The sequence below is a fragment of the Panthera onca genome, chromosome B3 (genome assembly GCF_046562875.1).
Source record: "Panthera onca isolate mPanOnc1 chromosome B3, mPanOnc1 haplotype 2, whole genome shotgun sequence".
Lineage (NCBI taxonomy): Eukaryota > Metazoa > Chordata > Mammalia > Carnivora > Felidae > Panthera > Panthera onca.
In genome coordinates, this window is record NC_138344.1 from 69,425,943 (window position 1) to 69,453,636 (window position 27,694).

Sequence of the window (27,694 nt, forward strand, 5' to 3'; positions counted from 1 at the left end):
TCCTGTTTTGTCCAGGCACTGAGCTATGTAATTTTATGGACTGTAGATCAAATATAGAAGCCCTGAGAGTCTTCCATAAGCTAACCATTACATATGTTTCCAAAGCACAAACTCTACTTTAAAAAAATTTTTTTTTACTGCCAGGTTATTAAAGCAAAACAAAACAAAAAGCTATGTGTGACTTTACCACGCGTATATAAATTAAAATTAAAAAAAACCTGTATTAAGCAGACAAGAATCTGGCCAAAATACAAAGAATGTGTCACAACCAAGAAAGCAAAAATTAAAACACCACCAAATACACATCACATACATAGTCTACTTCTCTCGATCACTATATTAGGGGTTTGTTGGAACTAAGGGATTAATTCACATTTGCAGCTGAACAAGTTCCCAAACCAGAAAAAGGTCTAGGAAGACAGGGTAGGAAGTGGGGGAAGGGTGGTCTTTGTGATCTCAAACCCTTTCTCACCATCTCCACCACCTCCACCTCTGCCTCAATGCGCAGGTGATAGAGGAAGGTGGCCAGGTCCTTCTTCATCTGAATACTATTGTCTTCTAACTGGGCTACTGTGAAGATCCGTATGCTGCATTTTCGCCACACCTGAGAAATTACCGTACAGAAATGGAAAGCGAGAGGCAAGAAGGCAAAAAAAAAAGAATTATTTCCTAAAATGCAAGCCATTTTTTGTTTTAGACAACCTTGCTGTAGTATCAGGGTATTTGTTTCCAGTTTCTTACTTGCTAAATTATGGTACTGGGGCAAAAGCTTGACTAAGAAACACATTTAAAACATTTTAAAGAAGTTCTTAATTTCCTAACAAGAAAAAAACTGGCAAAAGATGATATATGATACCTTAAGAGGGTGCTGTATTCAGGTAGAATACTGATGGTACCACAGAGACTATAATAGCTAACTATTTTTTTTTAGGTTTTTTTTTTTTTGAATGTTTATTTTTGAAGGGGAGAGAGAGAGAGAGAGAGAGAGAGAGAGAGCGCGCGCGAGCATGAGCAGGGGAGGAGCAGAGAGAAAGGGAGACACAGAATCCATAGTGGGCTCCAGGCTCTGAGCTGTTAGCATCGAGCCTGACGCAGGGCTCGAACTCTCCGTGAAATCATGACCTGGGCCAAAGTTGGACGCTTAACTGACTGAACCACTCAGGCGCCCCTTACTATTTTTAATTTCAGTTTAATTAGTCTTACCAAAGGATGAGCATATCTATAATGTTTATTTTTTTATTTTTGAGAGAGAGAAAAAAAGTGCAAGTGGGGGAAGGGCAGAGAGAGGGGGACAGAGGATCCGAAGTGGGCTCCGCACTGACAGCAGAGAGCCCCATGTGGGCCCCCAACTCACAGTGAGATCGTGACCTAAGCCGAAGTTGGATGCTTAACTGCCTGAGCCACCCAGTCTCCCTGAGCATGTATATGAGATACACACACACCCATACACCTGTATGTAGGTTTCCAGTATTTGAGAGACTTTGGTATTTTTTTTTTTTTTTTTAACAGATGTGTTCATTTGTTAATGTTTTTCCGGCGGCTCATATGGAACTTTATTAATTTGCTAATTTCATGTGGAAATAGGTAGGTACCAACTACAAAACCATTTCTCATAAGGTTGAAACTGGGATCGTGGGAAAGCTAAGAATAATCCCCAGCTCTTCTGATCCTAAGCCCCAACACTATAGAATCAAAGAGGAAGGATCTGTCTAGTGAACCAGGACAAAACTTAATTAAGGGAGATAGACTTTTTTCAAAAAGTGTCTAAAATACCTTGTGCTGTTTAAGTAGGAATGGTAAGAGCATGAGCATCCCCCCATCATGCACAATCCACCACACATCAATGTTGCCCTCAGAAAACTGCTCCACGTTGCTGGGAAAGAAGGAGATGTTTTTAGCCACCAGCAGGGCCAGATGGGCAGCAGTTGTCACTCGAACTGTGCCTAGGGAGAAAACAGAATCAGGATCAACAGAGAGGCCTGCCTTGCTTCCCACCATGTCAGATTGCCTATTTATTTTGAGAGAGAGAGAGAGCAAGAGAGAGAGCACAGGGGAGGGGCAGAGAGGGAGAGAGAGAATCCTAAGCAGGCTTTGAGCTACCAGTGCAGAGCCTGACATGGGGCCTGATCTAATGAACTATGAGATCATGACCTGAGCCAAAATCAAGAGTCAGCTGCTTAACTGACTGAGCCACCCAAGTGCCCCAAGGATAATGCTTTTTTTTACACTTTTTTTTTAAGTTTATTTATTTTGAGAGAGAAAGAGCACGAGTGGGGGAGGGGCAGAGAGAGAGGGAGAGAGAGAATCCCAAGCAGGCTCCGAACTCTCAGCACAAAGCCTGACATGGGGCTTGATCCCACGAACCATGAGATCATGACCTGAACTGCAACCAAGAGGTGGACACTTAGCTGACTAAGCGAAGCAGGTGCCCTTACTTTTTTTTTTTTTTTACACTTCTTTAAGCAAGGTGTTCTGTTTACACAGTAGGTTATACCTCATTGAGCAACAAGAATCATTGAGAAAAACCTGAATAACACAATTAGATTCAGAACCATGATTTATGTTACTAGATATATTCTGATCACTACATTTCTGGGGAGGAGGCAGGATATGTGAATTTTGGAGATTTTGATTAAAGACGATCCTTCCAATTCCTGTGAGAATGTCAATGACAGGAGATCGTAAGTGAAAATATGGCAATTTCAGTAATAACTCCTAACATAATACATGACAGAGATAAACAATTCATGAACATAAGGTAAAGGTGGAGGGGTGAGTAGCATAAGGTTATTACTGTTAGCAGTCATTTACGTGCCCTTATAATACTCTGCTTCAACAATGGCACAGTCTCCACTTTAGGAGGCTATGGGGTGGGGTTAAGGTAACAGGGATATAGGTCTATCCCCTCCTTTGGGCCCTCAGGATAAAATGAAAAGTGTTCTGTTGGAAACCAATTTGACAGTAAATTTCATATATTAAAAAAAAAAAAATAATAAAAAAAAAAATTAAAAAAAAAAAAAAAAAAAAAAAGAAAAGTGTTCTGTACCAATAAAAGTCTTCCAAGCTCGAGCGTCTTCACTCTGGCGCCAGCCATTAGGCCATCCCATCACCACGGTGTTGTGCTTCATGCCCCCAAGGCCACATGACTGGATGAGGTGGGAAATGCCCTCTCTCAGCTTGGCCGCCACCACCAGCTGGCAGAACCCTTTCACCTTCTCTGCCTCCATTAGATGTTTTATGGTCTGGAAAAGAGAACCTCAACACTGAATTGCTTCACGCTGAACCTTTTTTTTTTTAATTACTCTTCTCCTTATTATATTCTCCTCCTCTTTAACAAACTCTGCATCAGACCATATCTCCTACAGAAAAGTCCAAAAAGTTAAAATTAATCCGATGGAATTTCATTATCCTTTGCCTTTTTCTCTAAATGCTTACTACATATACTGCTGGTTGACTATAGGGAGTTTCTGCTTTTTCCTTCTCCGTAACATACAAGACAAATCAAGAACAGGGGTCTTCACAAAGCGAATATTCAATATTATTTCTTAACCGACTAGGGTGAGTGTAAACATGATCTCCTTCTTTCCTCAATTGCCATGATACCCTGACTCATATTACTAGAAATTCAATCTGATGATTCAGTTTCACTTAAGAATTTTGTTTTCTTTTCAGGTATGTTTTCTTTTTGGTTTCTCCTATTTCTGTATCTTTTTTGATATTTTAAAAATGATTATTGATGACACTTGTCTTTGCTTTACTATTATTTATTCAGGCCAATTTGGAGATAATATTTCATTTACTTTTACTCTGCTCTCCCGGTGGAAAGGTGAAGGGAATAATGGTGCAGAAAGAAGAAATGATTTTCCCAAAGGCACAGATTACATCAGTGGTGTAGCTAGCTAGGGTAATATAAGCAAGGTCTCTTGATTTCCAATCCTGTGCTTTTTATTTATATTTATCATCCTGGACTAATGCTTCTTCATTATTTCTAGTTTTTAGGGTTTCCAAGTATTCCAAAATGCAACCTAGTAAAATTTTTGAAATGTAATTGAACATCTGTCCGAACAGGGTTGGTTCTATCAATTATAATAAGCATTAGAGTGAAAACTGCTTTCTTCTTTAAGGAGAGCTAATACTTGGCAGTTAATCAGAAGTAAAGCAAAGGAATCTTGCTCACAATACCATGTAGACTGCTAAGGAGGAAAAAAAGTTGTTTACCGCTCTTCGTTGTCACCAGAACCATCTCCACAGTTCAAGGGACAGACTTATTTAAAGGACCTCTCTGAGGCCTAACTCAACCAATGTTTGGAAACAGTGCTCAGCCTTAATAATCTTAAGAGTTTAGTAGTGCTTTTTATTTTTAAATGTTTGTTTATTTTGAAGGGGGGAGGGGCAGAGAGAGAGAAAGAGGGAGAGAGAGAATCCTAAGCAGGCTCCATGCTGTCAGCACAGAGCCTGATGATCTCATGAACCCTGAGATCACGACCTGAGCCAAAATCAAGAGCTGGATGCTTAACTGACTGAACCACCAGGCGCCCCAGTAGTGCTCTCTAAATGGAAAGAATAAATTACTGTTTTCTGGTTCATCTTATTATTTGGGAGAATATGATTGTTCGAAAGCAAGCACCAAGAAGGAAACAACCTGGATCACTCAGGAAAGGGATTAATTTAGAAATACAACATCTTATAACTTTACATCACAAAACCATAAGCTACATTCCACTAAGTCAGTAGGCCTTGACTCTTTCTTACCTGCTCAGCAGCTAGAGCTTCCCCGTAGTTCTCCAGGAAGTTCCCCACGATAACAGAGCCCACAATAGTGAGGCCCTTTCCTGCTTTAAGCTGTGAAGCAAAGGTGAGGAGGCGAGGATGCTTGACGTGTAAGTCTTCATCTAGTTTCAGCAATACAAGCAACTGAGGCCTGTAAAGAGGTTGGCAGGAGGGGGGTGGGGAAGGAGAAAAGACTTTCGGTTTGGGGAACAGAATGAGGATTCTAGCATTTACTTGAGGAGATCTGGATAAAACATGTAACTGGGCAGAAGGGAGAGATTAAAGGAAAGGAAAGGACAGGATGAGGGTATAGTGATTTTGAATCCTCCCAGTATCACTGCAGATTGATCAATCTGCAACAAACAATAAAAATGGTAGAAGTCTAGATCAGACACCACAAGAAGAAAAGGGAATCAAGATGAAGGATTTGGAATTGTTCAAAACAGATATATTACACCAGTTCTCTGAGCCGCCTCAATTCCTTTTCCTGTCATCCTGAAGCACACGGTTGGGTGTGTTAACCATGTGCCAAACACCGCACCACTAGGCTCTGTTGATTTCTTTACCTCCAGTTTTTAGTGTGTGGAGGTCCTTCCTCCAGCCGAAGCAAAGCAAATCGGGCTGCACTGAGGGACAGCCCACGGATTCCATCACCCCATTCTTTCTCCGCTCTGGGAGAAAAAAAGAAAAGAGTAGAGACAGATTTAGACTACAGGAAGTACAATTTCAAAACATAAAGTTTATTTTTTCTTTATCTAAAAGTAACATATGCACAAGACAGAAAATTAAAACTCATATTAACTAAATGCTCTTTATTAACATAATGAACCCGCTATAAGCAGATCCGCACTGCCCTTCAGTGATGGACTGCACTGCACAATAAATAGTTCAAAATAAAGGCTGGAAGGATCACTCATTTGTCCTTCTATGTACCTGTTAAAAGCAATAATGTAAAACAGCAATTTGGAGAATAAAATGACTGCAGACCCAAAGTTCAATTTACTCTGAAAATAATGGAGAGAAAGCGAAACTCAATGTAATCTTCTGAACCAGAGTGTTATTTACTCCTAATTTTTGGAAACTGTTACTGAAGTCTTAGTTGTTACAGTTTTTCAGAATTAACTTCTTTTTCATTTCAAAAACAATACCTTGACTGAGGCGATAAGCAAAAATATTTATATTTGTGTTATACTTTCATACTTATCATTATTATTTCGACATGTCCTTTTAGTCATTTTTTTTCACTGATCTGTTCATATTTTCTCAATAGGTTCCCCTTGTTGTATCTGTAAGCTTGTGTCTTGTAAGACGGCTAGGAGAGTCGGGGATACAAAATTTAGTTACAGACGAATGAGGTTATCTGGATCCTTAACGCAATTTCCATTGGGCTGGCTCTAACCAAACTAGTTGGTGTGGATACTTTTATCAGTAATCAAGGTCACATCCACAAACTCACCCTTGGTACTCGATGTACTTGTAGATCATACCAGCTATCACCATAGCTACAATAGCGTAATACCAGGAAGAAATGAACATCAGAGCCAGACAGATACTCATTCCCATGAAAGAGAGGGCCCTAGAAAATTAAAAACAAAAACACAAACGAAAAAAGTGCTTTCCTAAGCAACTAAAAAAGAAGCCTATGCTAGAGGTGCTTCTCAAACTGGTGAGAAATTGTTATTAATTTTTTAATTCTAATATATTGCAGAGTGAACTTTTGTAAAATCCAATAAAAAGGATTTGTTAGAAAAATTACTATATGCCTGGATGCTATGACAATGTCAAATTGCTATAAAAGTTTCTAAATGATTTTTCTCAATTTTTATAGTTGTTTTATCGTGGCCTGTGCTGAGGCCCAAACCATCCTTTGTGCTGATGTGTCCCATTGCTGGAAAAACATATAAATAACCATGATTCAACAAAAGTTATCTGTAGTTGTGAGGATAATTAATACCTAGTAGGTGAAACAGGGAGGGGCATATAGTCAGAATTATTAACGTGATGATCTCTAAAAAAAGTATTTCATGTAGATATTTCATGTGGATATTGATCTTTACCTTATGAATGTTTATTAGCATACGTGTAGAACCCACTGAAGGAAAGCTGGTGTTAGTTTTCTTACTTTACGTAAGAGAAACATGGCAGAGAATGATAAAATGCTTGTTTTAAGCAAATAGATTAGGTGAACAATCATGTTTATTGCAGTTCTTCTGTGTATAGAATGAACTTCTTAGCTCTATGATGAATCTCAAAGAATGAGCAGGAGAGCTCAATCTGGAAAGATTAGGCTCCAGTAAAAACAGGATAAAGAGAAAACAAAAGCAAAATAGCAACACAAAAAAGTTCACAGTGAACTTTTGATTAAGGTTAAAGCTAGAAATTGGATTAGAGGCGATAAAATCAGTGAGGATCTAATTTTCTGCCAGATAAAGGTCACATTACTGCTCATCACTGGTAAGTAAAGCCAGGAAAGGGTCAAAGAAAAAGCAAAGAGGAATGTAGCAACAGGTCCATATGGGACCTATTAGAGAACCTTTAGCCATGACAGAAAAGAAATGAGGAAGAGATGGGATGGCAGCGAAAAGCGTAATGACTCCTTTAGGACTGAGGAGATGCCAACACAGCAGTAGCGGCTGTAGTGACGTTTCCACTGAGAGTTTCACCACGTAGCAGGCACTGTGCTGAGCACTTCAGATCATCTCAAAGCAACCCTGTGGGATACGTAATACCATCAGTCCCATTCTACAAATGAATAAACTTGAATTCTGTGTGGTTATGTGCTTTGTTAAAAGTTACAAAGCTATGAAACAGTAGAGCTGACATTAAGCTAAGGTCATCTGACTCTACAGCTCGTGCTCTTACCTGCTAAATGAAACTGTCAAAAGAGAGTTTGAGAATGAAAATGGATGACAGTATGAGAATAAAGATAGAAAGGGATGAAGTCCAGTGCTTAGCTAAGAGGTAAACAGAAAACAGATCTGCAAAGGGTAGGTTGGTTTAACCTGAAGAATGCAGCAGGCTGGAAATATTTATTTCATAGTTTTGATCTTTATCCTCAAGTGGGTGTTAGAAGTTATAAAGTGACCTATGAAGAAAACATGGTAGGATGGTGGAAATTCAGGTAAGCACTGCAAGTCGCAACAGTATGGAATGGCTGACCAAGAAAAATTATATTGACAACCCAGAATCTCCTAGTTTCCTAGTTCAATGATGGGTTCTCTCCAAATGTGGGAAAGAAGAAGAAAAAGAGCAGACTTACCAGTGGTAGTAGCGAAACCGGGGTCTCCAGTTGGGTGTTCGAAGTAATGTTTGCAAGGCACATGCCAAGTTCACAAAGAGGTAACACATGAGGAAAAACCTGGCAGATTAAACAAAGTAAGAGGCATGAATATTACTGTAAAATGATTCTTCAAGGGTTATTTTACTTTTTTGAGTTCATTTATTAATTTTTGAGACAGAGAGGGAGACAAGAGAATCCCAAGAAGGCTCCATGCTGTCAGCATGAAGCCCAATGTGGGGCTGGAACCTATGAACTGTGAGATCAGAACCTAAGCCAAAACCAAGAGTCAGATGCTCAACTGACGAAGCCACTGGGCGTTATTTTAAATGGAGACCTGTGTTGTATTTAAGCCTCTGTTCTAGCCCACTAACCCCTGATTAAGACTAGGATGTAGAGAAACTTAAACTTCTCCCCACAAACTTGCTCATTTTCCTGTGTTCTCCTTCAGTGAAGACACAACCACTCTTTACCCAGTTGTTCTTGGAAAAATCCCAGTGTCCTCTTTGTTACGCACCCTTGTTCCAAATTGACTTATCAAGTCCTGTGGATTCTACCTATTTACACATTTCTAAACCTTTTCCCTCCTTCCCATCTCTATTACTATTATCTCTGTTCAGGCTCTCATTTATTCCTTGCTGGATTAGTTAAATAAGCTTCCAGTTAGCATTCATTCCCAGCTCAATTTTAGCCTCCTTTACACTTATCTTTTATACCAAATTGATCATTCTAAACCATAAATAAAAATTGATCCTTCTCAAAGGATCACTCCCTCCCTCCAGGTAAAAGTTCTGGGTCTTTTGTGACCTGGCTCTACCTACTTCTCTGCTCAGCTAGCTCACAACAGGCACCCTCCATTCTATTAAGCCAAACTACTTTCAATCCTCAGATGTGCTACATTATCTCATTCCTCAGTTCCTTCACACACATTCCATGCCTGGGACATCTCACTATCCAGTTGCTGAGTTAATCACCAGTCCTCCTTCAAGGTGCAAGTAGTAAACCTTTCTTGAGTCTCAGTCCATTTAGGTGCCTCCCTTTAGAGTTCTTATGACGCTGTTCACCTTTACCACAGTTCTCATCACACTGTACAAAGATCACTGGTCTCTTTATCTATCATCAGTTTCTTAGGATTGTGTCATTCACCTCTGTATTCCTAGCATGCTGCCCAGTGCCAGGTAGGTATTAAGTCATCACTAAGTCCCAGCTAAAGGATCCAACCTAACAGTAGCAGTAAAAACTACAACCAGTTGATGATGAATCACAAAGGAAGGCAAAGAACTTTTCAAGTTATGCAGGTAGGAAGAAACCACGACAATTTATAAAAGCCTTACACAAAACTTCTTAGCAATATATACTATTTAGGTGAAGTTATACCAGTACTTGGCTCACTCTTTTACCACAACTGTTATACACCTGATGGAAATCAACATGTATTATTATCATTTAAGCAAGAAAAAGTGAAGAGAGGAACTAGCTCTTACATAGAAAGAATTGGGGCCACAAGATCCAGGGAGGCGATAAGGATTCCCAGCTCTGCAATGGCGGCAGTTAGAAGTAAAGCCCAGGTAGGTTCCCCATTGGCTTTGCTGTGACCAAAAACCTGTACAGAGAAGGGAAATATCAGACAGAGGAATGTGGGGAGTGTTTGAGTCAATGCTCCCTGACTCTTCCATGTTACAGTTTCAGATATATGAAAGATGATGGTGTTAACAACTGTTGATATTTCGGGGTGCCTGGGTGGCTCAGTCGGTTGAGCATCCTACTTTGGCTTGCTGCTGTCAGCACGCAGAGCCTGATTTGGATCCTCTGTTCCCCATTCCCCTCTCCCTGTCCCTCTCCTGCTTACGCTCTCTCTCTCAAAAAAACAAAAACAAAAAACAAAAACCCCAAACCCAAACTCCAACTGTGATATTTTTAAAAATACCTTTACCCACTCACATATAAACTCACCCCTCATAGAGATTTAGAGGGTTTTGTACTAAAAACCCAGGTCTTTGTATTATATGATCTAATAATTCCTAAGCATATGAAGATGACACTGTTTCTCATAAAATCTGAGAAAAAAAGAAGAGGGCATGGGAAAGATTACTCACCCTCAGAAAGGGTATGATGTTATCCTTGGCTATAGCCTGGAGCAGCCTTGGTGCACCTGTGAGACTCTGAAGTCCAGCCCCACATGTGGAGAAGAAGGAGCCAATAACAATCACCCATGGGGATGGCCAAGATAAGGTACCCACCACAAGATTACCTTTCACAGCATCCCCAAACCTGGGAGAGAAATCAGAGTGGGGAAATTTAACTGGGAAGTAATTACAGACTGAAAGCCTAGAAAAATATCACCCAATTTTTTTGTATTTATAATTTTTAGAGAACTGAATTGAGATAGACATGAAAATTAAGAAACGTAAAGGTGGGCAGATTTGATCAAAAGGCTAATTATTAACCTATATTAAAAAAATAACCTGAAGAGCCAGAAAATAAGCTAAGCTTCAATTATAGCTTTTCCCTTCAAAATATCAAAATATCTGCTCTTTGCAGAAAAGTTGGAAAAATACAAAAAATAAAAAGCAGGGAGGAAATCCATCATGATAACATAACTGGTAATATTTAGCACACTTTGTACATTGCAGTCTCTTTACTATGTTTTTTAAAATATAGAGGAGATCACACTATACCTATAATTCCATATTCTTTTTAAACTTACATTTTCCTATGTCATGAAAAGCTCTTTATGAATGAAAATCTTAGTGGTTTTAATAATATTGCATCATAATTTACACAGTCTATTCCTCTAGTGGTTATTTTGTATTATAGAAAATAATGTGATTAACATCTTTGTGCACATATCTACATTCTCACTTCAGGTTTTTTTTCCTTATGGCAGATTTCTAAGAGGTAGTCATCGCAATAAAAAGGATGAAATTGCATTTCAATATCTTAAAATATTTCAAAATCACTACCTAACTGCTTTCCAGAAAGGTTATAATAAATTTTATTCCCACTGGAAGTATATGAAGGTTTAAGTTTTATAGTATGTATCTATTTCACACCAGCCTTATATTAAAATTTTAAAAGTCAATGCTAATTTGATGGGTGAAACATGGCATCTCATCTGTTTATTTTTGGTTTCAACCATTTTTATTAAGAATCACACACAAAAAGTAATGTGCAAAAAACAAATGTACATTTCAATAAATTTTCACAAACCATCTATGTAGCTACTAGCTAGTCAAGAAATAGAAAACTGCCAGAACCCCAGTCTCTCTTATGCCCACTTGCTATCACTAGCCCTTCCCCCATCACTATCCTGTTAATACTATGTAGTTTTACCTGTTTTTAAACTTTAAATAAATGAAACACAATATAGGTGTTTTGTGCTTGGTTTCTTTCACTTAACTTTCTGAAATTCATCCTTTTGTGTGGGTGTATATATAGCTGTGTCTTATTTATTTTCATTGCTCTGATTTCCCATTGCATGAATACATAACTTATCCATTCTACTACTGATGACGTGTGAACTATATCCAGATTTTGACTATTAGTAATAATACTGCTGTGAGAATTCTTGTGCATGATTCTTAACGCACATGTGCATGAATTTCTGTTGGATCTACCTAGCAGTGGAAGTGCCAGGTCATAAGGTATATGCATGTTCAACTTTAGGAGACAATGACCAACAGTTTTCCAAAGTGGTATTCCAGCTTACACTTTCAATACTTTTTATATTATGGTGTAATTTACCAAACCTCTATGAACCCATATATTTTCAGTGACAATAGTATAGTAATAGTAAACTGTGCTACTTATTTTTGTCAGCAATATGTATATATTATTTACTGGGGTTCCTGTCCTAAAAGAACTCAATCTAGTCAGGGAGAGTGATATCAAAAGCTACAATACATATATATGGTAAGTGTAATACTGTAGCGGCTAAACAAGGAGGGGAGTGGGTATCTCTGCTGGGTAAGTATGGGAAAGCTTCACAGGACAGAAGACATTTAGTCTAGTCTTCAAAGATTCATGTGGCTGCCAGGTGGGAGTTACCCATTCTAAGCAAAGGAAACTGCACAGACAAATGTGTGGCTGGATGGGAATCTGAAACAAGGCATATTTGACTTCAAGTTATGGCTAGAGCATGTGGACTTTATGAGGGAATGATGGGAGATGACATGAGAAAAAGGTAAACAGGGCCGGACTGAAGTAATGGGCTTGGCAGGCTGTGAAGCAGGAAGGTTTGTATGATCTCATTTTGTGTTGTAGAAAAATCATTCTGGTGGCAGCATGGAAGAAGGATTAGAAGGTGATAAAACTGAAAAGAGAGGTAATTACAATAATCCAGGAAAAAGATCCTGAAGGTCTGTGCAAAGGGATGGGGATAAATAGCGAAAAGGAGATCTATTAAGATGAAAGGTGGAATTCACAGGGCTTAGAAACCAACTGGATGAGGGAACTGGGGAAAGTCTAGGATGGCACCTACATTTCTGTTTTGAGAAAGGGTGAATGGTGAGGCTTGTAATTCCTCCAGACGGGGAAAATGGGAAGAGATCTAGCAGATTTAGGGGAAAGATTTTTCTAAGAATCTCTTACAAAAACTTGTTTTTTGCTCATAGGTGTGAGGAAAGGAAAAACACCCAGCAGCCTTCATAAACAAAATGAAGAAAATTCCAAGATTTTATTTAGAATGCTAAACAGACACATACTTATATCTCATAGAAGAGATGCTAGAAAGAGATGCTAGAGACACTTCAAAGTTTTTGTTTTGTTTGTTTTTTTAACGTGCTCTCCTCTACTTTTGGTCTTAGTTTTCCAACAGCTTTTAATGTACTACAGACAAGTCCTTGTTATTCAGACAAATTCACTACTTCATGAAAGAGCTATATTCATGGCATCTCACTTATTTATAACAATGTAACTAGTACTTATTATTCACTAACCTTTTGGGGAACTATATACATATATTTTCTAATTGTTAGTCACGATATAAACCTCAGGTTAGGTTTTGAGTTTATGACCATCTTGGGGGCAGTGATCTGATATACTGGAAGACAGACACACAAATATTACAAAGAAATCAACTACTCACTTGTCTCTGAGAACAACACCTTCAATACAGGCACCAAAAAGGACAACATTGCTTAAATCTACCACACTGAGAGTCAAGGAAACTGACCTCTAACCCTCTGAAATAGAAAGCAGACACATAGGATATTTCTTCTATCAGTAAAATTAGTTGGCAGATTCACTATTGTAAATTTTTCCTTGAATTTTAGAGATGAGGTGGGTAGATTATCTAGTGAGAAGTGAGCTGATAGAAAGCAGACATCTTTATTACTAGGATAAAAATATTGATGGCCCTCATTCCACAGATGCGCCTATGACTAAAACTCAAATTGGAGTCATGACAAGGATACAGACAAAGGAGGTGGTCAGGATGGCGAGGATAGTGCCAATGGGAATAGACTTTTGAGCATCTTTCAGATCTCCAGATCTGTTTGATCCAGCCATGATACCTTTAGAGAAGGAAAAAAGAACAAGTTAATTTCTTAGTTCCTGGACACTTTGATACTCATACTGATACCAAAGACTGGTATCTGAGAAGCCTGTGTCTTAAGAAAAATCACTCTCTGGGTCTGATAACTTCTAAAATAGATAACAGCCCTTCTGCTTACCTGTGACAGAAGGAAAGAAGATCCCCACCAGAAGAGTAAAAGAGGTGGTGATGTCAACAAGGACATACTCATGATTTAAGCTGCCCAAGACATCAGAAGATTTGGCTGAGGGCTTTTCAATGATCTCTCCTTTTGGTAGGTAATTACTCCAAAGATTCTCTGTAGTGGGAAGAAAAAGGTATATAAGCAACAGAAGTATGGAAAGAAGGTAATTAATTTTCTACCTAAACAACATTCTAAATCAGATTCCTCATTTCTAGTGTTTGAAGGTACGTTTGTTTCTACATGAGCACATGTATATATTACATAATAAAGCACACATAAAAACCTAATGCTCTTTCTCAAATGGTTCAAATGTAATTTTACAAAAGGCTTTGGTACATACAAATGCAGTTAAATTTACAAATGCAAATTAGTAAAAGTTAATCAGACTAAATATGGGTGCCCCGCAAAGCCTATTTTCTAAAAATTAATAATCAATGCTATTTCTAAAACCTTAGGGTAAACCTGCTTACATGCAAAGAAATTGTGGACCAAACATTTAAGAAAAAAGTCACTTAAGCAAAGAGCTTCAGAAATCGGGCTGAGTTAGGAAAACACACATGTGCATGTGGGGACACTGAAATAGTTCCATTCTAGCTGTCACTATGGGAAGAACATTGGCAACTTTACAGTAACACAGAGTATTTTATTACTTTATCCCAGTTGAAAAAGCGATTGGCTTAGCTCTGCTCTCTAAAGGTGGCAAATTTTAACAGAAAACACTGCAAGGAGTCCTGAAAATGGAGAAGTTCACTAACAGAAAAGCAGAAAGAAGCTGAATTAAGAGCTGTGTGCTGAGCTTAAGCAGGGAAGTGATACAATGGCGGTGAGGCGTCATGGACAATAGAAGAGTCTAAGATTGAAAGGCCCACTTTCCTCAGAAACAAATAAAAAACTTGTTCAAACACCTCCTAACTTACCTGTAATGACACCACTAGCCAATCCAGGAATGCCCTGGATTGAAGTGACATTATTGTGAACAAAGTATTCATCACAGGTGGCATTGAAAAACTGACTTGAGTTACAGAAGAAGCCCCATAACCTTGATGGTACTGTCATGTTGTTAATTTCCTTGGTCTTAGAGCAAGTATCAATGTGTCTTGATGAAAGGGTGCGGTTACCCAGCATGCAGACCCTAAGTGAAAAGAGAGGGAAAGATGAAGCAAGGGGGAAAAAACGTTTAAGAAAAGAAGATAGGTTAGAAATAGGTTAGTAAATTAGATTAGCAAAGTTAAAAAAAAAAAAACAAAACCACCTCATCTCTAAGAGCTTTTACTGTCATGGATGGGAAAAGAACTAACATTTACTGACTCATTCTGTAAATGGGGATTTAAATTTTCTGCAATTTTTTTTTTTTTAATTTTTTTTTTTTTTTCCAACGTTTTTTAATTTATTTTTGGGACAGAGAGAGACAGAGCATGAACGGGGGAGGGGCGCAGAGAGAGGTAGACACAGAATCGGAAACAGGCTCCAGGCTCCGAGCCATCAGCCCAGAGCCTGACGCGGGGCTCGAACTCACGGACCGCGAGATCGTGACCTGGCTGAAGTCGGACGCTTAACCGACTGCGCCACCCAGGCGCCCCTAAATTTTCTGCAATTTAATCCTCACAGCCATCTCACAAAATATGCATGAGTATTTCCATGTTGTGGATGGAGGAACTGAAGTTTAGGGAGATAAAGTAGTCTGCTCGAGTGGTAGTGACAGAATTCAAATACAAAAACTATCTGAAGACACAGTACTTACTCATCTTCCAAATTTTCTAGGTTATTAACCAATTGTTAGGCCTAAAAGAATCTCAGAGTCCTTTTGTTCTTCTGACAAAAAAAAATTTCCCCTATTTTTTTGGCCTAGAAAAGCCTTATGTTCCTAAAAACCCCTTTGAAAATGTTCTGCTAAAGGTCAAACTTTCTGGCTACCGTTTTGAGAAAAACAGCTTGGCTGAAATGGAAGGCACATCCCACTATGGCCTAAGAGAAAACTATTTTTGAACGTAAGCCTAGACCCAGTGGGAGTGAGGGTATTTAAGGATATTACAAATAATAACTGCTGATTTTATTTTTTTCTTTAACCCGGAGCTATAAATATGAACAAAAGAACAATACACCCACAGTTAAAGTAACTCTCAAGAGGAACAAAGCAACTTTCCAAATCTGCAAAATGACAGCATACGTGCATAATGAGCCATGTACCCATTACTCAGCTTTGATAACTCAACACTGCACAGTCTTGTTTAGTGTTCCTCTAGGGAATTCTGTCTTGTTTTGCTGGAATATTTTAAAGAAAATACCACACATCGTGACCTTTTCCCCACCAAAAGAGAGAAGAATCAAAGAAGAACTTAAGGCAAAGTGGAATTTCTCAAGTGAAGACATCCAGTAGCCTTCAGTACTTTCGGCTAGTTGTAGCCCATAAATGAGCAGACTAAAAACTGATGATGGAATTTATCACTGACATCATTTAGCATAGTAGAAGAAATACTGCACCAGGAGTTAGGAAATCAGTGTTCGTGTTTGTGCTCTGCCATTAACTAACTTTTGGGCAAGTCATTAATCTCTATGGATCTGTCTTTTCATCTTGAAAAAACTATTTTTCTGTAATCAGGTTTAATGAACATAGGACTGATAAGTTTGATACCTGATAATCCAGATGCTTCTTAAAGACAATCTCTGTAGCAAGATTACAAACACTCAGTGGTGGTTAGTCCCTATGCCACTAGTCAAACAGAGAACAGGTGACCTGGGAGTCACCTATCTGTACAAATCCATTGCTACTTCAAAAAATATACTTTAATGTACTTGTACTACTTATGGTAAGGAATACAATCTCTCTAGAGAGATATATATGCAAATGTGACACGTATTCCTCTTTATTTTATAAGTAGAAAGTCTGCTATGATATTAACAGCAAAATAAAAAGGGTAATTACAAATATTTAAATAGGAGCTAAGGTTTCTTTGACTCTCTTGATATTTCATTAATAACAGGAATCCAACTTCTGAATACTTTACAAAGCTTGCCGGTAATAACTATATTCTTTGTAAAGCTCTTCATGAATAGTTTAAGCAAGCACAACCTTTATAAGGAGGTTTTAAAACAAAACTCAGTATCTACATCCAAATGATGGTTACAGCTGCCAGTTCTATGCCTGGGACATAAGGAAGAGGACTGACATGACATAGTTTGCGGGAAGGCTTCCTGCCTAGATGCTAACTGAGCTTATCCACAAGTGAAATCTCAGGGACACTGTGAAATTGTACTTGAAGTGGTCACATCACCAGATATTGTCAATGACTACCCAGTAATGATGGCCGGTAAGAGGCAGACACGTACGGGAAGTGTGGAGGGGCAAAAGAAGACTTGATGGCTCCAGCATAGATGGCCAAGATGGACACAATGACACAGGCCAGGAAAAGTGAGGCAAACTTGTTCACATAGCGTACACCGATGAATACCACCAATACCATGAGAACCAAGAACGCGGTGCCATAGACACGCATGTTATTTAGCATAGCTGCTGATTCCTTGAGTGCATCATCGCTACGAAAGATGGCAGCTCGGGGCACAATATATACCTGTTAAGTGAAAGAAGTAGAAAATGAGGTCATTTTATAGTCATCGAGTAAAAGGGCTGTTGTAGTTTGCATTTATTTTCACAAAGTAAAGAAAGGCTAAGACAGAAAATGACTGGAGGCTTAACCTATTCCTGCAAAAACTGGATAGCATTGATTTTTTTTTTTTTAAGGCTACATGTTGTTCTGAATATCTGCCTTTCCCAAAGGAAACAGCAAAGAATGCATTAATAATTTATTCAAAGGGTTATGTAAAATAATTATAATGATTATCTTAAGTCCTACCTTATTATTCCTACTTACCTATCATTTTAAACAGTAAAAAAATAATAATAATAATAATCCAGCGAATAAAGAAATGAAAAACATTTTATTTTGGGGGGATAAAGATATGACAAAAGATAAACTTTACTTTTTCTCTGTTAGTGTGTCTTGCCTCACAACTTTCACTTCTTGGTGAGGTGGGTAGAGTGTTAGTAAATGGGTGGAAGGGAAGCAGTAGGCAGGCAGTGGATACTTTCAACCGTTCTGACTTATACTCACAACAGGAAGTCAATGACAAGTTAACAGTGAATCACTTGTTTGATTCTACAGCGGATCTCTCAGAAGTTTTGCTACCAAACAACAAAATAAATCCAAATCTCTACCTTTTCTACACTGTAGACCACAATTAAGCCATTACTCACCAGAAAAATTTCAATGGCACCAAGGATATACATGGCTGCTGCAAATGTGGTACCAAGATAAAAGCAGAGGCCAACAGCCCCACCAAACTCTGGGCCCAGGGCCCGGGAAATCATAAAGTATGAGCCTCCAGCTAAAAGACAAAACAGAATGTAAGCAGGATAAAGAAAGTACACCGGTAAGAAGAATGTAAACAAAGTCATAAATAAGAAGAATAAATGCTTCAAGCTTTTGAAAACTCTCAATGTTTTGATAAAAAGTATATTTGCTAACGGGAAATAAAGGATAAAACCTTTCTAATATACTGCATAGCTAATGCTCCACACCAACTAGTTCAACTTGTCAGTATTACTTAGATAAATATCAAGGAATATTTACTACAGGCATGAGATAGCCCCATAATATATACCCTAACTAAAAGAAGATAGGAATGTGATACAAATTAAGACTTCTAGCTTAGAACATGATGAGATTTTTTTCCTTTTTATTTTAATTGAAGTATGGTTGACTTTAATAAATGGTATAGTACAACATCATAGTGGTTCGACAATTCTGTACATTAAGCACACCATAGTAAGTGCAGTTACCATCTGTCAACATATAACGTTACTGCAATATTATTGAGTGTATTCCCTATGCTGTATTTTTCATCCCCATGACTTATTTATTTTATAACCGGAAGTCTGTAACTCTTATTCCCTCCCTCTCACTTATTTTGCTCATCCCTCTACTCTTCTTTTCCTGGACAACCACTAGTTTGTTCTTTGTATTTATGAGTCTCTGTTTTTGTTTGTCTGTTTATTTATTTATTTGGATTCCACATATAAGTAAAATCATACGGCATTTGTCTTTCTCGGACTTATTTCATTTGCATGAGTGGATCTCTAGGTCCACCTGTGTTGTTGCAAATGGCAAGATTTCATTCTTTTTGACGGATGAGTAATATTCTATTTTGTGTGTATGTGTCCACAACTTCTGTATTCATTCATCTATTGATGAACACTTTGGTTGCTTCCATATCTTGGTTATTGTAAATAATACAGCACTATACATAAGGGCACCTATATCTTTTTGATCTAGTGTTTTCATTTTCTTTGGGTAAATACCCAGAAATGAAATTACTGGATTATATGGTATTTCTACTTTTAATTTTTTGAAGAACTTCCATACTGTTTTCCAAAGTGGCTGTATCAGATTCTATTCCCACCAACAGTGAGTGAGGTTCCCCTAGTTTAGGACATAAAGAGACTTAAAGAATGTATTCTAAAGTCAAAGAGTGTGAATACCTATGACCAACAGACTAAATAGTATTCTGTTCCTTGGAAGTTTGCACCTCTGGCTTCACAGCATAAACATACAGTAATTGTTGACAATCCCTGAAATGCAATCTTAGCCAACTGACCTGGCACCACTCCATTAGTGGCAATGGCACTCATGGAGATAGCAGTCAACATTGTCTGTAAAGGAAGTGAAAGGAGAAGACTGTTACTGTTATAAAGATGACATTTCTGTACTATCTTCCCATCTGTGGAATTCAGAGCACTGTTTGAATAATTAACTCTACATACTTTATGGACGGAGTTGGATGTCATACCTAATAGCATGGAAATATGATGTGGTTCAACTCATTGCACTAGTCAAATTACTATCATCTTGAGTATTCTGTTAAAATGGTTCTATGTCATAATCAGTAGGTTAGGTGCTAGTAGAAACCCCTGATCTCACCCTGGTCTCCTAGTTAACTTGGAAAACAGACTGGAAACTGACTAAGGACTAGATATTACAAGAACAATATTCAGTAAGGAAGGGAACCACTGAAGACTTCTGAACTAATAAAAACTATATTTTGAAAACATTGCCTGGGAGCAACAGAGTATAGAATGGACTGCAGACAGGGAACAGATGAAGACAGAGTGACTTGTTAATAGGCTATTACAGTTCAGTGAAAAAACAGGAATATAAAGGAAGGGTTGTAGGTAAGAGATTTCAGAGGGAGACTTGATTGACACTGGTAGCTGATTAGATGTGAGAGGTAACCAAGGAGCCAAACATGACCTTGAAGTTTTAAGACTAAGAAAACAAAAAGGCGGGGGGGGGGGGGGGGGGGGGAGGTAGTACTGTTAATTTTAATTTATTAATGATAGGAACTATCTCTGCTTATCCTGCTTTGTATGTACTCAGTGAGCCTAATGCACAAGGAGGGTATAATAATGATAGTAATAAAAGAGGTCAGCAGGTAACAGAACAAAAAAATACATTTTTTATAATAATCAACTTATAATGCATAAGAGGAGTTTAAATTCAAGGAAGATCAGAATGTTCTCAGTACAGTGGGGAGAGGACCTGGAAAACACACCTGAATTTCTAGGGAAGGGAGAACAGATGAGACTTGAAAACAAAACAAACGCCCCTCACCCTAAACAACAATCCGTTTTGTTCCTCCATACTATACTGGAGTAGTGTGGCATCATTTTCTATCACAACTTTGGTGCCATCAATACAAGTGGTTTGTATTCTGAATTCTTTGAAGTCAAGGACTACATCTCCTACTCCCTCCAGAAAGAAGTCTTCCTTTGTAATTTGTAGTACATCATATTATAGATCTAAGCAGTGAAGAGTGGGCCCTAAATAACTGAAAATACTTCAGATTTTAATATCAAAATAATCTCTCCTTTTGAGATCATGAGTCTTCCCCTACTAGCCTTTGTTTTATTCTCAAACAGGTCAAGTGCATATAATCTTGAGCTCTTGCGACGTTCCAGGTGATTTCTTTTTTTTTTTTTTTTTTTTATTATTTAAAAAAAAATTTTTTTTTTCAACATTTATTTATTTTTGGGACAGAGAGAGACAGAGCATGAACGGGGAAGGGGCAGAGAGAGAGGGAGACACAGAATCGGAAACAGGCTCCAGGCTCTGAGCCATCAGCCCAGAGCCTGACGCGGGGCTCGAACTCACGGACTGCGAGATCGTGACCTGGCTGAAGTCGGACGCCCAACCGACTGCGCCACCCAGGCGCCCCCCAGGTGATTTCTAAGAGCCAACTCAGGACTTACACAGCAGCAGCAGATAAGGACGATTGCGAAGGCCTGAAGAACGCCAGCCGTGCCCACAACCCATGTAAGGCGTAGAAACAAGATCACTCCAAAAATATTTTGTAGACAGGGGAGGTAGACACCCATGAAAGTACCCATTTGAGGGGTCTGGAAAGAAAGTTGACAAAAGAAAAATTATATAGTCATCTAGAAGCCATGCTTTTATCCCTTTACTTGTGTATAAAAACTTGCTCCCAACTACCATATTAATTATTAGGCAGAGATAATCAGAATATCCTAGAAGAGGCACATATAAAATCTCCATCTAATAAATGTCAATCACCATACTTTTTAATAGTCCTAGAACTATACATTTTTACTTTACACAGGTCCCCATATGTTTTTACATAAGTATTTGACCACAATCCCCCCCTTTTAAAATGTTCTGTAGTTTGAAGCTATCAGCTTTCCCTTTTCATCTAAACTGAATAATGACTTGATGGAATTCCTTTAGAATGTGGTATAAATCTTTCATAGTAGCTGGTAAATACAGTTGGTAAAATGAAGATCTGAGGGTCATTTCATTCCTGAACAACCAGGAAGCTACCTTGTTCCGTATTTTCATTTTGAGAAAAACTGAAATGTAGTCTTTGAAAAACCCAACCACTTGACCACAGAGAGATGGCATCAGCAGATGGGCATGGACACTCCTCTTCTGAAGTGCTATTTCCTCTCCCTGCAACGGTCTTCTCCCAACCAGGCTCACTGTCTCACATTGGTTAGGTCTCTGCTCAAATATCACCGTCAGAAGGGCGTTTCCTGACTAACCTCTCTCCAACAGCAACCCCTTCTGCCCTGGCTTTCTTGCTGGCCAGTTGCAGTCTCTTTAGCCTGCCTTAAAAAAAATTAATTACTGAAGTATAGTTGACACACAATGTTACACTGGTTCAGGCGTACAACATGGTGATCTGACAAGTCTCTGCCTATGATATGCCACAAGTGTAGCTACTATCTGTCCCTGCTTATATTTTTGTTAGAGCATTTATCAACATGTAATATACAGTTTAACAACTATCTCTTCATACCAGAATTCAGACTGCATGAGAGCAGGACATTGTATGTTCTCTTTTTGCTATGGCCCCGGTGCCCAGAACAGTGCCTGGCTTAAAGCAAGCATTCAATAGTTACGGAGCACAGAGTGATGCCCTGGATAGTTCCTCCTTTCTTATATATGGGACTCTTTTTATTTATCATTGTTATCCTAAGGCCTCACCTTGGTGGGCTTCTTTTTCCCCTCAGTGATGTTCTCTGCCTCTTCATGTTCCTTCGCTCCTTGTGTCAGATTAGTATAATTGGCCATACGGTTGAGGAGAGAAGATACCTTTGGTCTTGTGTCCATTTCTTCCTATAAAGTCGTAAACATGGAAGAAATGAGTAATGAAGAACACTGGAAGCATAAGCACCAAAATGGCCCATGTATCAGAAAACTGCAAATTAAATAAGAAAATATTTCACAGATAAATATTTTAAGACAATTCATCAGTGAGGCTTTATTTTCCTCCCAAAGTAAAATATCACTTAATCAGGGATACATGAATCCTTATAAGATTCTTAAGTGAAAAAGCTTTAGGATTCTTTCTAATAGCTTAACTTTACAGTAAAAATAAAATCACACTGGCCCCTACAGACAGCTGTAACCTTGTAAAAAATGTTGGTAATATTATCTTTAACTACAGTGCCCCTTTCTTTAGGCTACCAACATTCTAACAAAATTTATGGCTATTATTTACTGCAGCACATACGGATAGCTCAATAAAAAACTTTTGTGACTGAGGGGCACCTGGGTGGCTCAGTGAGTTAAGGGTCCGGCTCTTGATTTCAGCTCAGGTCATAATCTCGTGGTTTGTGAGATCGAGCCCTACATCGAACCTGCTTGAGATTCTCTCTCCCTCTCTCTCTGACCCTCCCTGTCTTGTGCGCACAGCTGTGTTCTCTCTCAAAAATAAATAAACATTAAAAGAAAAAAACCTTTTGTGACTGAAGTAAATATTCACCACAGATCTTTTCTTCAAGTAAGCTGAAAGAAAATATCATTTAAGAGATAAGTATGCTGAGAGAACTAACATTCACATCACTGTCCAAAGCCAGAAACAAAGGCAGTGCGGGACTAAAGTAGGTTCCTTTCAAGAACCTGCCTGCAGATGCCGTCAGAGTCTGTAGGGTCTCAGGTTTAGACCTACAAGGTCCTCTTAATCTAGCAGCCTACTTCCTACACTGATTTTTGATTTAGTAGTTCTAAGGTAAGTGATAGTCCTCCCAAACACAGATTGAAAAACTCACTATTTTACACTTTGTAGATAATGCAATATTCACATCCTAGCTGAATTAGATAGCAAGGTCCCCCATATTGAGGAAGAATGTTGACATTCTTCCTCAATACTCAGAAATTTGATTTAATGGTACTTATAAGTGATCATTAGATTACATAAATAAATCAACTATAATGACAAGTTATAATAAGTATTATACTTTAACAATTAATTCTTAAAATTATCCAGGCTGTACTGTTTTAAAACTAAATGGGATAGAAAACAGCGATCTTGAAATCTCTATTCCTGAAATCTCTGCCCTAGTCTTCTCCCAAATATTACCTCAAAGAGTGCCAGGTTTTTATCAAAATATTCATCTCCTTCTTCATAATTGGAATTATTGAGATAAGCATTTCGAGCTTTCTTATTATGCCCATCATCTGGAAAAAAAAAAAAAAAAGTAAACCAAGTCAGTTTCTCAGTGGTATTAAAGAAGTATCAGCACCAATAACTTCATGTTGCCTCTGTATCAACAGAACCCATTTTCATATTCAAACTACTTTAAGTTTATTTTTTTATTTTGAGAGACAGCGTAAGTAGAGCAGGGAAGGAGCAGGGGTGAGGGTGGGGGTGGAACAAAGGATATGAAGAGGGCTCTGTGCTGACAGCGGAGAGCCCAGTGCAGGGCTTAAACTCACAAACTGTGAGATCATGACCTAAGCCAAAGTGAGACGCTCAAATGACTGAGCCACCTAAGCACCCCTCATATTCAAACTTTAATCTGAGAGTGGGAGAACTCAATTAGCGTTGCTTGGAGAATGTGGTTCCCTCTAGAAAAGGAGCAAAAATAAATTTCTAAGAGGTAAACATAGGTCATTGCTTTTCTTAATACAAAGGCCTCTGGACACACTATTCTTTTAGGATTCTAACCTACAGAGACCCTACACTTAAAGTCACCCAAATCTAGAATAAAATTTTTTTAAAAAGTACTTATTGAGTCCTTAGTATATAATACCTTTATACACTACTGCTGTTGAACAATGGCAGCAAAAGCCCTCTACTTACAGATGTCCAACCTTTTATAAATGATATTAGGTAAAAAAACAAAAAAACAAAAAAAAAAATGACATTAGGTCATGTAACCAAGAATTATTTTTGTACAAACTCCTGCCACATATTTTTTTTCATCCCACAAACATTTGGTGAACTAGCTATAAAGAAAAAAAAAAAGAGAGAGAGAGAGAGAGAGAGAGAGAGAGAGAGAGATAAAGAGACTGGGTTCCCTAACACAGTAAAGTTTGTGTTGTATCCTTAGCTTTGGTTCTGTATTGTGTAAGAGTTATATAATTTTAATCACCTTGTAGGAAAGAGAGAAAATAAAAAAATATATAAATGTCATTAAGAACACTTTAAATATTGATAAAATAGACACCAATATAAAATTTAAAGAAATTAATTTAAAGTCCTATAACCTTAAATGTAAGTTTGGGAAACAGTCAACAAGCTATGAAAATAACTGGATCATGTCAAAGGACAGAAAAGCCAACCTGATGGGATCCCTAATGGCTAAAAATGGGATAATATGAGCACTAAAAATAAATAATGCAATGAATTGAAAAGTAAGTATGTGAAATATCCAATATGTTAAAAAAAAACAACTAGTCACCTTTTGCAAGTTACTAAGAAAACAACATATATGAAAAACAATAAATGGAAAGAATCAAGCAATTATCCTGTCTTTCCTGTACCAACTATATTTCTAGGTAATGAAAAAGTTAAAGAAAATTTCTTCATTATAGAAACATTCTAGCTAATCAATGTGGAATTTAAAAAACAAAACAAACAAGCATAGGGAAAAAAGAGACAGACAAACCAAGAAACAGACTCTTAACTACAGAGAATTGGTGGTTACCACAGGGGAGTTGGGTAGGGGGATGGGTGAAAACAGACGAAGGGGATTAAGAGTACACTCATCATGGGGCGCCTCAGTGGCTCAGTCCATTAAGGGTCCAACTCTTGATCTCAGCTCAGGTCAAGATCTCATGGTTTGTGAGATCAAGCCCTGCACTGGGCTCTGCGTTGACGGAGTCTTTTCTCTCTCTCTCTCAAAATAAACAAACAGACTTAACAATTAAAAAAAAAGTACACTCATCATGATGAGAATTGAGTAATGCACAGAACTGCTGAATCACTATACTGATTCACCTGAATCTAATATAACACTGTATGCTAACTGAAATTTAAATTAAAAAATTTTTTAAATGTAGATGGATTGGGAAAAAAACCCACCAATTTTCAACCCCTAATGAAATAATGCATCTAGGCAATCATCATCAATGGTTGCTAAAACCTTTAGATGAAAGGCTAAGACATAACTTTATAATGGATGGATCGGGGTGATCTGGAACTCAATGATCAATGTTAACACTGCTTGTTAAAAGTGACGACACAAACCCCTACTGTAATACAATAAAAAGTACCCTGTGCAACCTATGACGTATTCTTACCAAAAGACTGGAAGTTGAATCTAATCAAGCTTCTTAAATCTATCAGTTCACAAAAACAAAACAAACAAAACAAACAAAACAAAGCAGAGGAGGAACATGCTAAACATCACCACAAAGATGCTGCAATCACCAAATTCAGAATGTGAGAAATTCTACATGACAAATAATCTGACTTATTCAATAAATAAATGGCATAAACTAAGAAAGCAGAATTCATAATTTGAGACTTAAAATGACATACCAACCAAGTACAAGGTGTGAAACTTGTTAGAATCCTGACTCTAATCAAATGTAGAAAACAAAAACAAAAACAAAAAAACCCCAAAAAACCCCACTTTTGAAACAGATAAATTTAAACTTTTTTTTTTTTAAGTAAATAAAATCATGTGATGTCTGGAATTTTAAGATATTCCAGGAAAAAATTAAGTGGGGATTGAAAACAGATTCTCAACATTGTTGAAACTGAGTGATGGCTTCATGGAGGTTCACTATCCTATTCTATTTACTTTTCAATATCGTTGGAAATTTCCACAATAAAAAGTTACTAAAAAAACAACAACAAAACAAAACAGGAAAATGATAGCATGGAGCCTGCTTCGGATTCTCTGTCTCCCTCTCTCTCCATTCCTTCTCTGTTGTGCACGCGGTTTTTTTCTCTCAAAATAAACATGAAGGAAAAAAAAAAAAAGAAAATGTAATTCTTTTCCTCTAATGGTTCCGGAAAATTCTAAAGAGAGAATGACACAGCTTAAAATTATCACCGCTTTTAAGTAATCCATTTATTCAGTTAATTCAGTAAGCATTTATTAGGTTTTTAAAAAAATATTTATTTTGGGAGACAGATAGTGTACATGAGTGGGGAAAGGGCAGAGAGAGAGGGAGAGAATCCCAAGCAGGTTTTGCACTGAGGGCATAGCCCGATGTGGGGTTCAAACTCATGAAGCCTGAGATCATGACCTGAGCCGAAATCAAGAGTTGGACGTTCAACCGACTTGTACCACCCAGGCACCCCACATTTATTAAGTTCTTATGATGTGCTGGGCACTGTTCTAGGTCCTGGTGATACAGCAATAGACAGAGCAGTTAAAGATGTTGCTTTCATTGTGTGTATATGAAGTCACAGAAGACAGTTAAAAACATATACACACACACATAAAACTGATTTATAGTGGTTGTCCATTTCCACAGTGTAAATACTCACACATGCCAATTTGAAACTACTAACGTGTTGGGGCGTCTGGGTGGCTCAGTTGGTTGAGCATCTGACTCTTGATTTCAGCTCAGGTCATGATCTCGCTGTTGTGAGAAAGAGCTCCATGCTGGCAGTGGAGCCAGCTTAAAATTCTCTCTCTCCCTCTCAAAAAAAAAAAAAAAAAAATCTCCTTCTTTCTCTCCCTCTGCCCCTCTCTCCTGCTCGCATGCTCTCTCAGATAAAAAAAATAAAATAAACTACTAATGCGAAGTCACTGAGAATGGTTTTGGGAAGAGATGCATACAATTGGTTCTCAGGAGTTGGTATGAGCTGGCTGTAGCACACCCTTGACATAAAATGTTCAGGAAAAGCCTGCATTTCAAGCAGAGGGAACAGTAATTTTAAAAAATCCTAAAGCAGAAACAATCTTAATGCAGTCATAAAACAGAATGAGTAACATGGCTGAAACAGAGAGGAAAGGAGAGAGCGACTGGAAAGATAGGATTTTAAAATTTCTATTTGGTCTTTTTTTATGATTCATTCTCATTTTCTCTCTCTGGGATTTCTCTCTCTTTTAATGTTCATTTATTTATGTTTTAGAGAGAGAGAGAGCAAGAGCGCGTGCCTGCACAAGCTGAGG

The 27,694-nt window shown here is 38.0% G+C and overlaps 2 protein-coding genes across 6 annotated transcripts in view; both read right to left on the reverse strand.

Annotated features, from left to right (window-relative positions):
• Positions 1-27,694, reverse strand: part of LPCAT4 (lysophosphatidylcholine acyltransferase 4) — a 153,218-nt gene that overhangs the window by 45,092 nt on the left and 80,432 nt on the right. The gene's annotated exons all lie outside the window — the stretch shown is intronic.
• SLC12A6 (solute carrier family 12 member 6) overlaps positions 1-27,694 on the reverse strand; it is an 88,683-nt gene that overhangs the window by 5,308 nt on the left and 55,681 nt on the right. For 3 of the 4 annotated variants that reach the window (XM_060619026.3, XM_060619027.3, XM_060619028.3), the window contains 19 exons: positions 23,698-23,795; positions 22,320-22,451; positions 21,068-21,214; positions 19,417-19,471; positions 18,017-18,147; positions 17,092-17,333; positions 14,682-14,896; positions 13,720-13,878; positions 13,462-13,560; positions 13,134-13,191; positions 10,144-10,318; positions 9,532-9,650; positions 8,030-8,128; positions 6,227-6,346; positions 5,337-5,441; positions 4,753-4,921; positions 3,047-3,242; positions 1,774-1,943; positions 473-604 (listed from right to left, as the gene is read on the reverse strand). In XM_060619026.3, coding sequence (XP_060475009.1) covers positions 473-604; positions 1,774-1,943; positions 3,047-3,242; positions 4,753-4,921; positions 5,337-5,441; positions 6,227-6,346; positions 8,030-8,128; positions 9,532-9,650; positions 10,144-10,318; positions 13,134-13,191; positions 13,462-13,560; positions 13,720-13,878; positions 14,682-14,896; positions 17,092-17,333; positions 18,017-18,147; positions 19,417-19,471; positions 21,068-21,214; positions 22,320-22,451; positions 23,698-23,795 — 2,621 coding nt within the window. The remainder of the gene's footprint in view (positions 1-472; positions 605-1,773; positions 1,944-3,046; positions 3,243-4,752; positions 4,922-5,336; positions 5,442-6,226; positions 6,347-8,029; positions 8,129-9,531; positions 9,651-10,143; positions 10,319-13,133; positions 13,192-13,461; positions 13,561-13,719; positions 13,879-14,681; positions 14,897-17,091; positions 17,334-18,016; positions 18,148-19,416; positions 19,472-21,067; positions 21,215-22,319; positions 22,452-23,697; positions 23,796-27,694) is intronic. The other variant, XR_013556233.2, reaches the window with a different exon arrangement.